The sequence below is a fragment of the Haplochromis burtoni genome, unplaced genomic scaffold, assembly GCF_018398535.1.
Source record: "Haplochromis burtoni strain Fernald_Lab_line unplaced genomic scaffold, NCSU_Asbu1 Contig_119, whole genome shotgun sequence".
In the NCBI taxonomy this organism is placed as follows: domain Eukaryota; kingdom Metazoa; phylum Chordata; class Actinopteri; order Cichliformes; family Cichlidae; genus Haplochromis; species Haplochromis burtoni.
The window spans coordinates 857,419-872,391 of record NW_024582480.1 but is presented as its reverse complement, the minus strand read 5'-3'; the positions used below and the strand labels follow the sequence as shown (position 1 = coordinate 872,391).

At 42.0% G+C, this 14,973-nt stretch overlaps 1 protein-coding gene across 3 annotated transcripts in view; it reads right to left on the bottom strand.

Moving 5' to 3' along the window:
- atrn (attractin) overlaps positions 1-14,973 on the bottom strand; it is a 130,504-nt gene that overhangs the window by 101,241 nt on the left and 14,290 nt on the right. For all 3 annotated transcript variants that reach the window (XM_005929634.3, XM_005929637.3, XM_005929638.3), the window contains exons 3-10: positions 12,904-13,017; positions 12,682-12,810; positions 9,343-9,539; positions 6,608-6,776; positions 5,100-5,190; positions 3,888-4,137; positions 3,338-3,521; positions 2,354-2,508 (exon numbers count right to left, since the gene is read on the bottom strand). In XM_005929634.3, the coding sequence (XP_005929696.1) occupies positions 2,354-2,508; positions 3,338-3,521; positions 3,888-4,137; positions 5,100-5,190; positions 6,608-6,776; positions 9,343-9,539; positions 12,682-12,810; positions 12,904-13,017 (1,289 nt within the window). The remainder of the gene's footprint in view (positions 1-2,353; positions 2,509-3,337; positions 3,522-3,887; positions 4,138-5,099; positions 5,191-6,607; positions 6,777-9,342; positions 9,540-12,681; positions 12,811-12,903; positions 13,018-14,973) is intronic.

Sequence of the window (14,973 nt, the reverse complement as noted above, 5' to 3'; positions counted from 1 at the left end):
GTGTGTGTGTGTGTGTGTGTGTGTGTGTGTGTGTGTGTGTGTGTGTGTGTGTGTGTCCCTGAGAGATAGTTTCACTGCTTGTCAATCATGATGGAAATGACACAGCAAACCCTCACATGTCCTGGGGCAATTTTCTGCCTCCGGGGAATTCTCCCATCCGGAGAGAGTGAAGTCTCTCATTAATGAGCAGCTTGCGACGGCACTGCGGAAGGAGGCAGACTCAATTTACGACAGCGTTTATAGGCAGTTAACAAAATGAGGAAGCCGGGATGGTTTGTGACAAAGCTGTGTTAGCTTACATTAGGACAAAGAGGAGAACTTCAAACAGGATTATAATTAGTTCTCAAAAATCAACTCGGATCTCAGTATTTTACTTGTAAAAGGAAAGAAATCTGATTTTCTACTCTGCCAGCAGTCTGCACAGGGGCTCTGCTGTCAAGTAATAATTTACAAACCTAAGGTATCCCGAAGAATTGCAACATAGCATTCAGAAAAGAGACTGCATGAATAAACACGAATAAATATAGTTTATGTCCCCAAAGCTATGAGTAGGAATGCCCACCCTGCTTTACAGACACCCTGAAATCCTCACAGAGCAGCTTGGAGGGGAAGGTCCATGAAATTGAACTTGCTAGTTTTCAACCCTGAAGCCCAGGTTTTCCTTTATGTCACTAATTTGTATGAGAAGTGCACATCAGACACACTAATTAAAAATTGATTTAATATCATAACTCCCTCACAGCAGGTAGGTTGGAGCAGCAGGCCCCAGCCTTTGCATCACGGACCGGTTTAATGTCACTTTTTTTTTTCACTGACCGGCCTTTAAGGTGTCGCGGATAAATACAACAAAATAAAATGATACGACCAAGACAAAAACTGTGGTATTTTGTAAATACAATATTAAATGCAAATTCACTGTATAATTGTGTAACTTTATTAGCAGCGTCCTCCTGAAATGCACCAACAACATTGAGAGTAACGTCCTCCTCTCTCTGGTCGCTATATCACGTAAATATTTCTTTCAAAATAATACACACAACTACAACACAGGAAAAGACCCAGGGAAACAGAGTTAGTGATGAAAACCCTGAGAACCATAAATTTCACACCCAAGCCTCAACTCTCGCAGCGAAGTACCAAACGACTCCGTCCCCAGCCCCCGGGTCCGGGGCTGCGGACCGCTGGGTTAGAGGATTGGATCTTACTGGGGGCGACTTCCCGTTTTGTCCAGGAAAGCCCTTAAAGCCACTCAAAAGGAGTGGCTCTTTTTTTGCAACACGAACTGCAGTAAACACCTTTGTGTGCCTTCCAGTACAATCACTGGTAAACCAGTATGACTGCGTCTGAGAAAAATCCCAGACGACAATTAACTACATATGTCAGGTGTTTAAGAAAACACAAAACAAAACCTGCTCGTGCTCACCCTTCCAGGGGCGGGGCTAACACCACGGACTTCCTAATACCGTCATGTTGAAATGAGCAAAAGGAAAGAGCTAGAAGCTTCCAAATACTTAGGCGATATTATTTCAAAAGCCCGAACTTCAAGAAACAAACTAACTGTCTGGGCAAACGGACAAAGTTTGCATCCCTAGCCAAGGCAAACTCCCAATTTTCACCTTTTAAAGATGATCCAGAGCCACATCAAAACTTTATGGATCGTTTCTTTTTTTCCCCCTTCTTCCTATGCTCCCCCTTTGCAGGTAGTTTTAATGAAATATCGTTTGCAGTTTTGCAGTTTTTGATCTCGCTGACAAACAAAGAGTGCGTATCGCGTACTTCTGCCAGAGCTCTCGCCTTAGCGGAGGAGTAATTCCAAGCGCCAACTCATTCGACTGGTAATTTAAAGCAAAGTGTTTCTTCTGAAACGGTGAAAATCAAAAGCTATCTGGAGGAACAATAAATATTTTGAAATCAAAACCCCACAGGATTCAGCTTTTCCAAAGCATTAAGAATTATAAAGAACAGGATTGTTATGCACATAAATAAAGTGAGAAGTCAAAAAGCAGCTTCACTCTCTGTTAGCTTTAATTTCTCTCTTTTTATACCAAGATCCAGCATAATAATACTAGTGTGAATATGACAAAAACACCACAGTGCTGGAAAGCTTAACAACATCTCGTTATGAGTATTTATTTATTATTTTATTCCAGTTATGAATAGAAGATGTGTTTTTATTGAGTCTGCAAGTTGCAAAAATCTGACCTTCTGTTGCTCCAGTGGAGCTTCCTAGTGACAACAAGAAGCCTGCCTCTGTACTAAGCAGCTCCCAGGTATGAATGCATGTAGATGGGTGTAAGCAAAGAGCCTTAGTGAAAGGAAAAAATCTGTGTGTGTGTCTGTGTGTGTTACTGACCTAAATTGTAGGCCAAGAAGTCCGATGAGAAGCACTTGGCGCCGTGGCTCATGGAGGTGTCGTTGTGGGTATTTCCACCAAACACCAGCATCATCCCACTAACCATCACTGCTGTGTGGAGGTACCGGAAGAAGCCGCTGTCTCTCAGAATGGTCCTGCACAGCCACAGTTTGGATTGTTGTTAAGCACTTGAACGCCACACGGCCCTTATTTTCACAGCACCAGCGAGTTTCATTTTAAAATGTCGTCACGTGAACGCTTTTTGTAACTCAAGAGAGTTAAGTTTGTTTTCCTTACACATGCAAACTTTGCCTTAAGTACTGAATGTTGAACCTTGGCTTGTTCAAAGATGCTTCATCCGCAGAGTGCAACCTCCTGCCATTAGCAGAGGTTTAGACATGTGAAGGCTGCGCGGCACTTCTGTGACTAATTCTATCACAATAAGGCGAAATCTCTGCAAGGTCAAAGTGCTGATTACCAAAATAGTTTTTACAAAGGTATCAGCTGAAGAAAAAGGGAAGTCAGTAAAAGAAGGCAGTGCATTTAAGTTATTACTGTAATGTAAATGGCATTTAAGTACCTGCATATCCTTACAGTAAAAGGTTTGGAAAGTGATAATTAAAAATAATTTGGGGGCTTATCAGGTCGACATATTTTCCGCAGTTGTTGGCCAGCTTCAGACGTGTTCACGCTACTTAAAAAACTTTTGCGGTACAGCGTGCACACAGGCAGGACACGTCATGCACATTTGCTAGCTGTAAATGCTCCAGACTGCTACCTGGGATTTTCACACACCCACACATTCACATCATGCCGACTTCGTACTCAGGAGGTTGTAGTTTGACTGCATATTTCCGATCCAACTGCTTGCACTCTCGCACGTAACTGTGCTGGGTATGATCAGAGCTGCAGTACATGTGTGAAAACCCTGCTACTGTAGCATTTAAGCAAGCATATTTCATAACAAAACAGAAAATCTCTCACCATTTCCTCTTGCCCACATCAAACTTGTAAAGGTCTCCTGCTAGGCCATACTTGTTGGCGCTGAAGGCTTTGTAGCCTCCGTGGATGTAGATGGCTCTGGTGCTGGGGTCAAACACACTGCTGTGGCCATAGCCCCCCTGGACCAAGGCACCATCTGTAGACACGATGCTCCATGTGTTCTTGGCTGGAGGGTCACATAATAGTATTTTACTGGACAATTAAAATCTAAATTCAAGTTTTCACAATGTAATGAAATACGCAACTACAAGATTTTTTGCTAGAGATCATTACTGCTGGGCTTTGCAGTGTGTGAAAGATGTATTAGACTGCCATCACTTCTTATTGCTGATAGCTCAGGTAAAGATAACATCCAAATTTAAAAATGTGCTCTTGTCCATCAGCCACAGCAGCAATTAAATTCACCCCGTTTTCTCAGGCAGATTGCGTCTCAGATGACGACGAGACCTCTTAAGCATCTTCCCTTTCTTTTCATAAACATGTATATTTTTAGTTTAGTTTGACCACATTCTCACAAGTGCCTAAAACCTACCAATGTTGTACTCTTGCACCTGGCTGATGTAACCGTACAGAGGACAGTGCCCGAACAGAACTAGCATGACGGGACCGTCCCCCTCGTGGACAGGAGGCACAATGTGGGCAGAGTGTCCCACCACGGCATACTGCTCCTTGGCCCTGGGGCTTAAAAGGACCCAGGTCTGATTCTGGATGTGGAAAACCCACAGCTGGCTGGAGACATTTCCGGTAGCATCGATCTTTCCGCCATACATGTAGATCTTACCCTGGAGGGAACAAAGAGTGAAGCAGGATTATATGCACACTCCAAAGACTTTTTGCAGAATTTTGCTAACAAATTAAGTTAAACTTTCTTATAATTCATTGGAATAACTCACGGCAACAACACTACAGAGTCTGTATCGCTTGCATGTTACATATAAGAAGAATTATTATAATCCAGCAAATTGATGACTATTTTCATGTCTTGTTTGATATAACAAAAATAACACAATACGCCTACTGCTGTTTCGCATTCTCCTATGAATAAGCTGAAGATGGCCTGGAGGTCACACAGAATAATGGCTCTTCAAATTAAGAGCAGGCCATTTGACAGTGTTGGCTCCAGACTAAAAGTAGACATGATGAACATTTACGTAGGTGCAGCCAAGTTGGGAATTTTATTTTAATGCAGGAGCCAGTTTAGCTCAACCATATGACACGTGGCCATGTTCAAGTCCGGCTTATGGCCCTTTGCTGTGTGTCTTCCACTTCTCTCTCTCTCCCCACCTACCAATCTGTATTCACTGTTTTATTATCACATAAAAGGCCAAAACATTATTTTTTTAATGCATCATATAACTTTAACGAAACAGACCTTTTGAGGCATCATGTGCAGTTTTCTATAAATCCGTTATGAGTAATGTCCTGAGAGTATGACGTCATGGTACATGCCGTGTAAATTAAAATTAGTTAAATTCTGTCTGTTAATCATCAATGGACCTCCTCCTCTTGTTATTATTCCACCAGGAGTCCCTAAAAGTCTTTTTGCAGAGAGTAAACTGCCTCACTTCTGCATAAAAACACCCTGAGATTTATTTATATCTAAGCTGCAGATAACAAAAGGTTATCTAAAAGGCATAAAGAAAGAATAGGGAGGTTGTAAGATTTGTAAAATGCACCGCAGTACGAAGATGTAGTTAAGAGCATACACTCACTTTGTGCTTTCAACGACTTTAGCTTCACATACCTCGTGCAGGGCTAGCGAGTGGCCGTATCGTGGTGTGACAGTGTTGACGGAGGGGTCGAGGCTCATCCATGTCTTGCTGCTGACGTTATACCTGCAGGAACGAAGAAGCAGTTTTGCTCAGATTTACAGAAGGATTTCCCAGCTCGCTTTAAAATTGTATATGAAAGTGTTCAAAGTCTTTCACAAAGTAACCAAACAAACATGGGCGAGCGCAGCAAAGATTCTATTAATCACTTGACTCGCTGCATGAGATTATGCATTTAGCTGATTTAAAGTGTGATCGTAAATGCCGGCCCTGCAGCAAACAGATTAGAGTTACTGCCTCGCTGCTTTTGCCTCTGCCAGCCTTTTAAGTTCCAGTTTTACATCAATCTCTCCTTCTGTTCCTGACTTATGTTGTTGTAGTACTGGCCAAACAATGTTTTTGCAGCAAGTAAGGGCATCGCAGCAAGACGGCCTTCGGAATATAAACTGATCGCTTCATTCAATCCCACGATATTTGTTTGGAATCTTGTCACGGTTCGTGACATTTTGAGTTTTGAAGAAACCAAATGTTGAATTCAAATCATTTTATGTCATAGAGCCAAATTACAACATCACTTTAAGGGACTTTTACTGTAAAGTAAAGGTTATTAGATGAGCAAGCAAACATAAGGCTTCAAGTCTTCACACGTTAATGTGCTTTGATTTAATAAATCTCCAAAATTCGACAGTATTTGAGGAATGTGTGCTTGTTTAGGCAACCTGGTAGTTCAGTGTTTTAGGACCTCTGCTTTGGAAACTAAAGGGTCATAATAAATAAATAATTAAAATAAGATTGCGGCACCTTTGAAAGATACCCGTGTATAACAAATATCTGGATCGCCAAGGCCTGACAGTAGGCCAGCAATCAAAGTGGATCATATGTTCAGGTATAACAGTAAGAAAGCATTGTTACACTGGGTACAAGGTAACTGGTTACACTTAGGGGGATTATATATGTGTTCTAATTCAATTAAATAGGTTGTGCAAGGCGGACAAAATGATCATTTATAGTTTCACATGACCTAAGTTTAGGGGGAAAAAAAGAAGAAAAAAAACCACACCTTGGCTTACAGGCAATCTAATAAACCAAAACTTGAGCCGAGGGCATGTGTGTGATTGTCCTGGGTGGAGTTCAGGGTGATAACTTTGAGCCAGTGCTGTAATTTTATGGTTTTAATTACATGCCGTCTGTGTCCAAGACACACTGTCTGTACGGAGCTGTGTTCTTCTTCATGTCGATTTTCAGGAGGCGGGAAGTCCTGCGGCTTCTTCCTGACAGCCAAGTACAGCTTTAGCCCTCAGTACACTGGGCGCAAGTTTTAAATACTCAAATATTCTCCAAAAAAGACACTGTGTTTGAAAAGAACAAACCCTGCAGTCGCATAGCAACAAGGAGAACCAGTGTCTCGCAGCTCTTTTGGACGAGAGCTGCAGCCAATGCCTACAAATCAAAGCGAAGATGTTCGCTGGGGGAGTCAACTTACGCTTTGACCATGTGATAGTCGGAGGCGTTAAAGACGTAGCCTCCGATGACCCACATGACGCCCAGCTCAACTACAGCCTTGTGGGAAGCCCTGGCCAGCCCGGCCTCGGTGTACTCCTCTCGGCTCCAAAAAGAGGAATTGGCAGGAACCGAGACGGAGCAGTCAGGACCTGAGAGGGGAGGGAAAAACCACAGAGTTAAGGCTCCACAGGAAACTCGCCGATGTAGGAGGCTTGGTTAACTCAGGTCATTCCTTTAATTTCTACTTTTACAGGGACATAAAAAATATGACTGTACTAGAATAAAATCAGCATGAAGCAAGAAGCAGAAAACAAATTTGTTTGCTTGTTTGTGAAAAAGTCTTCACATTAAGAGGATAAAACTTCCAAGGATTTTATTCATTTAGAGCCAAAGAAAAGAAATTGGGGACATGCAGAAGAATATATTTTTCCCACAGTTACTCACATCTAGTTATTTATTTGACAGTAACAATGTGACTGTGCTTTAAAAGAGTTCTTCTTACGTGCTAATTTTTTGCCAAAACCTCTGCTTCAATCTACCTGATTGTCACAGAGCTTTCAAGAAAGAGGCTAAAGCAGGCGTGCTGCCATAAACTAGATCATAAAGTTTTTGGAGTTCAGAAAAACACTGACGTGATGCAGACGCTTTAGCTAATGGTGGAGACTATTCTTTAAGGAAACCATAACTATTAAAGCTTCATTGTTTTCACTAAAATAAATCTTTAAAAAGACAGATGGCTGTGGTCAGAGCTGCCTTCCTCTATTTATGGACGAGAACAATATAGCCACCATAAACCGGAATCGCTCCTGAATGAAGGGAAAACTTTTCTGGCAAACAGAGACCAGGACAGGAATACAAAGATTGGCCTTTTCCTGTCAATCCTGCAGGCAGCGGCCGGGTCAGAGGGCTCTTTGATGACCCTTTTCATCTACAGTCCGTCCATCCTACCCGATGAGATGAATAAAACATTTACCAACCATTTAGCGCACATCGCTCTACCGCACAGCACAAACCGGATGTTCACCGCTGGACTAAAAACAGTACACATGCGATCGTGTGCCAGGAAAGGAAGTTCTCCGCTTCACTCCGACAATCAAGGTCACTTTACTTGTTCTGCTTTTTGTTCAGCAGCTAAATGAATCCCCAGAAGCTAATATTCTCAAACCTCTTCCTGCAGTGCTTAAATAACAACATTACTTTCACACCACAGTGGCATTTCCATAAATAAAAACAAACACGGTGTTACCACCTTTAAAAACATGTTACTTTTTAAGTCTATGAGTCTGTGAAAGAGAGATTAAAGCTTGACTAAACAAGCATCTGTCTCTGCTTTTTGCACTGCCTGGTGTAGAAAATGAGTTAATTTGGAAGCTGGCAGCATAAAGTACACCAAGAGTGCTATTCCTCTGCTAAAACACCATGACAGGGTAATAAAGGCTAAAGAAAAACGCCAGTCTGTTTCTCAACTCCCTCAGCTTTGGTAATTAGATTGTGAGCACACTGCGCTGCTGATATAACTGCGGTTAAATTAAGCCGTTGTCTCTGCTTGTGCAAGGCAGCGCAGTGGAGCTGTTTAAGAACTAACAGAGCGGTTAGAGGGGCCATATGGTCCGGCACAAAAAGCATACAGCGGCGTCGGGTCATGACCAAATAAAATAAGTGAATAGTCATGACTCGACCAGAACTATGAGGAAGCTGATCGTGCTAAAAGTTCATTTCAAGTCCATCGGGTGACGGCAGATGGATGCCGTGGGGGCTGCAGAAACCTCAATAACAGCGCGGGAGGCTTAAAGCTTAAAGAGGACCCGGTTTGAATCACCAGATAAACAGGCAAAATCTGGACGGATGAAAGAAAACACTCTCTTTGCTAAACCTCCAACTGCTCTGCTGGAGCTGCTCAGTGCTCGACTGCACTGAGGTTTCCTCTAATTCACACTGAGTTTGCTTTTAGAAATCAACACAAAGTCCTGATATTGTTAAAAAAAAAAAAAGGTTAGAAAAATACATAAATCAGAATTAACTGGTACCTTAAAAGTCTCAGCATATAGGCCAAAGACGGTCTTTTCATTACCTATAACAGGCTAAACAACTGTCAGGCAGACCAGTGAAACTCTCCTTTCTCACAGTCTGAAGTTTAGCTCAGTATTTAACTAACTATACTACTAAGTATTTAACCAAGAAGTTTAATTACTTTGGTGTAGTATGAACAGCCATGGGGGAAGTCTTTATCCGTCCTTCTCAATATCCAAAGCTGTCCAGTGAACCGGAGTCTTTGGGTCAATTCTGGCCCCTGGGCCTCATGTTTGACACCCCCGATTTAGGCTAGATATCTCCTTAAAATGTTGATTTATACCGAGACTGTACAAAAACCAGCCTTCTTCAGTTAATGGGGGGGTTGGGTGACCAAAGAGAGAACTCAACAACAATAATCCTGCTGTGATTTGTTCATCAAGATCTAAACACAGTTATTCCCGCTTTTATTAAATGAGTGTGACAGTCTGGGTTACCTGATCACACCTGACGGACATACTGTTAAGTTTATTCTCACTGTTCATTGTTGATTGCCAGTCAAAGGCTTATTTTAGTCCCTTGGGAGGATTTGGGTTGTATGAGAAAGCTGAGGCCAACTTGCTGTGGATAGTAACACCAGCAAAGCATATGTGAAGATGAAGTCGCACATCTGCTAAAGTGTTCCCGCCAAGCTGCCAGCCCTACCTTGCCACCCAGCCGTACAGACGCAGGTCTTGTCCTTGCAACTGCCTCTTTCAGGTTCCCCGCAGTCAGCCAGGCAGTACGGGATGTCACAGGCTTCCCCCTTCCAGTAATTTTCACACTCGCAGTACACAGAAGAAGTGGAGTTCCCCACATGACACTCTCCGTGGCCAGAGCAGTTGTTAGGACAGGTGTTCACTCTTGGAAGGTAGAAAGAGAAGGAAACAGTCAGAGAGAAAAACTGGAATTTCGATCTAAAAACCCTGAATAAAACATCAGGAAACCCTTTCAGCAACTGCATTACTTCTGATTCTGTGGCCTCTGTCTCCAGGCTTAAAGCTAAAATATGCAACACCCCCCCCTCAAGAAAGCAGAATGTATTGTTATTGGCATCGTCCTTCCCTCATCAGGTGGTCAAGCACCTGTCTCAACACTTGCCAGTCATCTCAGAGGGATATCTACACTCAAACAGCACTGAGCTAGAAGCTGAGGTAAAGGAAGTTTCCCCAGGCACTGCAGAGCAGATGGCAAACACACTCAGTCTGCAGTAGAACTGTAACACCGGTGCTCTCAATGTCAAACAGGCTCCTTATATTATAACAGCTCAATGACAGTTTGAGGCAACTCTTCAGTCACATCAAAATATGAATTAGTTAGGAATCAGCACTCACTCCATCCACTAAAAGCAAGCAAGTATCTCATACTGTGGCAGCTGGCTGCTGAGGAATAGATGCAAATGCCTGTCCTGTGGTGCAGAGGTATACAGTTATAACTGGATATTAGTATGCATGCTGCATGCCAGTGTATTAAAACTATATTTTCATTCATTATTTGTTAATAAGATAAACATCTGTCTTCATTTGAAGCATTACAGGTGTACACCGAAGCCTAGGGATACCACATTGTGTTGTGTGGCCAGCAGAGGCTTAAACAGATTAAATGCATCTGTACAACACAGCTGCAGATCAGTGAAATAAGCACCAAGCTCCTGCACAAACACCATATCACAAAATGAGACACTACTTAAAACACTGCTCTACTAACTGGAGAAAAAAATATATATATATAAATAAAAACAGGAAGACTTGGTCCTAAGCGTAAACAAACAAGTATTACCAATCAAAGGTGGACACAGAGGCATTCGTTTCTTTCCTCCTGCAAACACACTTGTTGAGAGCGATGACACAAAAGGTGCTCGTGATTCTTTCATGTTCCTGCGGTGCCAGATGGTTTGATGTTTCGGCTCCTCCACCTCTCCCAGACACCAAGGACTGCAGGTGGGGGGGGTTGGAAAGGGGGGCACTTTGCTTTCATCCAGCTGTCCTCAGCACAACATCAGTCCCATTGCTATGGCGACTGTAGCAGGGGTCTACTGTGCCATTTACAATTGTTTACAATGTTTAAAGCATTCCCCCCCCCCTTATAAATTTGAAGTTTAGTAATGATGAACCCACATATGGATGTGTTACTTATGCTAAACCTTCTGTCTGGAATAAAAAGAAGGCATATATAAGAAGATTTTTGCTTTGTAGACAGAGGCATCCACAATATGAATATCTGTAATGGCTCGTGTCAAACAAGGGGTAAAGAGTAAGGTTAGTCATGAACGTGGATCCACAATCTAATTTTATAATTTTGTCACAGCTGTTTGTTTTCTGCATTATCAGCTGTTTGCTGATGTGTTGATCAAACCTTTTTAGGTGTGTCCCCATTACATTTGGCCTCTGCTCTGCCTCAGGTATTTCAGGTTATAATATTTAATCATGCAATGTAGCATAGTTACCATAAGTAATACAGAAACTCAACTCTGGACCTGCACACAGCGTCGATACCAGACTGCAGAGCAAAGAGCAGCATCATTACACTACACCAAATGGAGCCATTAAAAGCATGTTAAAGAGGAGTGAAATGAACTGCTGGCATAGGCCCAAAGTACTGACAGAGGCAAAGAGCGGCCTTAAAAGTTCACTCCTTTTACTTATGTATAATAATATTTGCAGTACTTTCAGCTTAAATTAGTGCAACTCTAGGAAACCAAACACAGAGTCAGAGCATAAGATAAAATATATAAAAGTCAACCAGGGTGCTGCATCAGCATTGATGTCCCCAGCAGATATGCTGAACACAGAGGTGAGCTGAGAGGAAAACAGTTCAGTTTACAAGCCAATCCAAGCTCCAACCCTCACCGACAGCTATGAGACAGCTGAAGAAGAAGTAAACATGCAAGAGATCCCGCATCTGACTCTGCTTAGACAAGCAGAGGAAACTAGGCGGATTAAAAATGGGCATTCAAGCTTTATAATTACTTATCTCCGTTACTTTTATTTATTTTTTGTAACAAATTCATTATAAATTGACAAACGACTGCAATGCCACATATATGGAGACAGTTTAAGATAAAATAAATCAAATGGGCACCACCATAGCTCACCTGGTTGAGCAGGAAACCCATACACTGAAGGCCTACAGCAGTTCCTCTGTGTTATTTCTCCCCTCCCACCCTCCTGTAAACCCTTTGTACTAGTCTAACAGTCTAATAAAAAGTTAAAATGCCAATAATAAATCTTAAGCTTAAATAAAATCAATGGTTGCATTACATGATGAGATGTTCAGCGGCTAATAACACGCGTGTTAGTATGGCCACTCTATCCGTCCAGTCCCTGAAAAGCAGGGAGGAACCACATATTCGTTACACAAACAAAAAGACAGCAAAAGTGCCACAGTGTGTCTGAACAATAACAGGAGTACTGATGCTGCAACAACACACTGCAGCAAATGGACGGCAGTAACCTGACATGATCCTCCGCTAAAATGCTCTCCACCAATCGTGCCAGCACACCGGCTGAATCATGTAGCGAGTGAGAGGTTTGTATGCGTCATCGTGTCCCAAGGAAGGGTGTGAAGTGGGCCCTTCACCTAAATTAATCTCAGCCAGTGAAACAGAAATGATTTGCACAGAGGCTCTCCTGTCAGGGCTCAGTATCCAGGCATTTGTCATTTAGTAGATACTTTCTATCGAGTGACTGACAACACGAACACATTTGCGGACCCCGAGAGTTGCAAACCCTGAGGCATGACAGGACTGCACAGTCAGCTCAGAGGATTATGAACAAGTCGATATGCGGGAGCTGCCACTCCAGCTAAAATATCAAATATGAAGAAGAAGAAAAAAAAATGACAGACGAAGCCAACAACACATCTAGTTTCTGTATTTGTTTTGTGGTCTGGCCAGTCAGCGGAGAAACCTCAACTTCCCTGAAGCGAAAGCCGAATCCTTGTTTGTTTGAAAATAAATAAGAAAATGTAGGATGTGGTACTTTGTTTTTTCAGAGATTCTCTCACCGGTAGGAAATGTTGAAGCCGGTCAGGTTGTAGGCAGCATCGCTGAAGAAGTGCAACAGGGCGTAGCCAGATTGAGACACCACCTCCGGGACGGTCTCGTTCCCATATCGCTCAGGAACAATCAGACCGCTACAATAATAACCCAAAAGAAGAGTTTAAGGTGTTTTTATTACCATTTATACTCAAGCGTGTTCCAAGCCTGTCACATATTTGAAGCTTTACCTGAAAGCCGCCAGAAGGGGCGCATAGATGGAGTCGCCGTCGTACACGTAGAGGTGGTCCCAGCTGCATTCAGTAGCAAAGTGGTTGAACCGTAATCGCAGAATGGTGTTGGGCCTGTAAAACACAGACAAGTTCTCAGACCTCACAGCTACATACATGTCAAACCTTATGCTGAGCAGTCGAAGACAGACCAGACATACAAGCCTGAACAGATAGCCGGTCTTTTTCAGATATCCATTTCTTTGAGCAGAGGTCGGGAACTGCTCGCAAGATTTTTAGGTTAGCAGATCCAAACTTGTCAGAGCGCAAACCTTCGCCAAGGAAGCTCACTCTCTGGGCAGAATTTTTTTTTACCTTTTACATATTCATCTGGTTTTCTTTGTTCTTTTAAAATGTACTTTAAGTTTGCAGTGCAGTAAAAATCAGATAAGTACAGCATGACAGATGTTTACTGTAGGTGAAGGAGGTAATGGATAAGAGGTATTAATCTGCAAATAACTGGGCATGAATTATTTCAGCCCATTATATAATATTATACCACAGTATAGTTCTAACTAACGAGGCAGCTCATTCTCTTTGTCTTAAAAATACTTTCTTTAAAGATTGAATCCATCTTGAGGTGATATTTGGATCCAAACTATAATATTATATTTATAATCCCCATATATCAGTATCACTTCCTAAATGTTGCCAATCTAAACAAAAGGCAGCAGCATTAAAGCAGTTTTGAAGATAAGACGTTTGACCTTTATTTGAACTTGTAGAAGAGGTCAGAAGTCCAAAGTAACAGGATATTTAATTCCCATATATCGGCCCTGTATGCCTATATGGTGTCAATACAAAACGTGGTTTTAAAGAGTTCTACATTCCATTATTTTCACTTTGACCTTGAAGGAGAAGTTGAGAAGAGGTCAAATCTTTATACAATGCATTCTATATTACCCTAACCCTAAACCTAACAATAACCCAATTGTAACCCTGACACTAAAACCACATTTTGAGTCTCAAAAATGCCTTCAAACTAGTGGGGACCTGGACTTTTGTCCCCATAAGGGGTGTTGGTCCCCACAAGTATAGTGAACTTCCAACTTTTGGTCCCCACAAAGATATAAATACACGCTCAATCACACACACAGACTCGCGTGTAAGAATCATAGTTCATGTTAATTTTTGACCAATAAATCAATAATTTGCCCTTGGTGGATGTGAGCCATATTTGAATAGACTGGTAACATGAGCTCTGCATGCTTACAAAGTTTTCACAGAATTCACCCAAAACGCTAAGCTATCGTGTTTACAGACAGACAGAATGGCACGCACACAAACGCTGGTGGTAACGAGGCCTGTGGCGTGTCCAGTTAAAGAGCTTTGTACCTGCATTATGTTTAAAGAAGCATGCAGCATTACTATTCTCAGTGCTGTGATCCCATTGCAAGATAACTATGGGTTTGTGTTGAGGCTAGCCTCTAAAAATCACAGCATCAACATACCAAATGTAAAATCGCTAAAGATAAAAACAAAACAAAACAGGGTAACAGCAGCATTATAATCTTAAATGCATCAAAAACCTGGAATGGACTACTTAACAAGCACAAGCTGAAGGTTTTGGCACGCCTCTCACAGTGTCCTGAATTACATGTCATAAAAAAACAAAAAAGTTGCCAGACAACAAAAGAGAAGTGCATTCAAGGCCACCAGACAAAAATTAACTAAACAGGAATCATGTGACTCTTCTGGCTACAGAAAATCTCTGCAAGCTAAGATACTTAGAAAAATGGCTGTAAGTCCTGAAGAAGTAGCGCTTTGGGAACTTTGCACACTGTTATTCAAAACTGTAAAAGACAGAAATAAAGAATCAATCTCGCTTACAATTAACGAAATGCACAGTCTTCAATTTTAAGCCCTCTGGAAATCATCTCCTGTCTGTGGTTTTCACACTAAGAGAACATGAATGACCAGAGGTGCCCCAACATTTCCACTCCATTGCACTTAATTGTGTTTGGAAACAAACAGTTTCTCCAGGAAACGTGTAATTTTTTATTAGATAGGACCTACTCTAAGGTTTTTGCT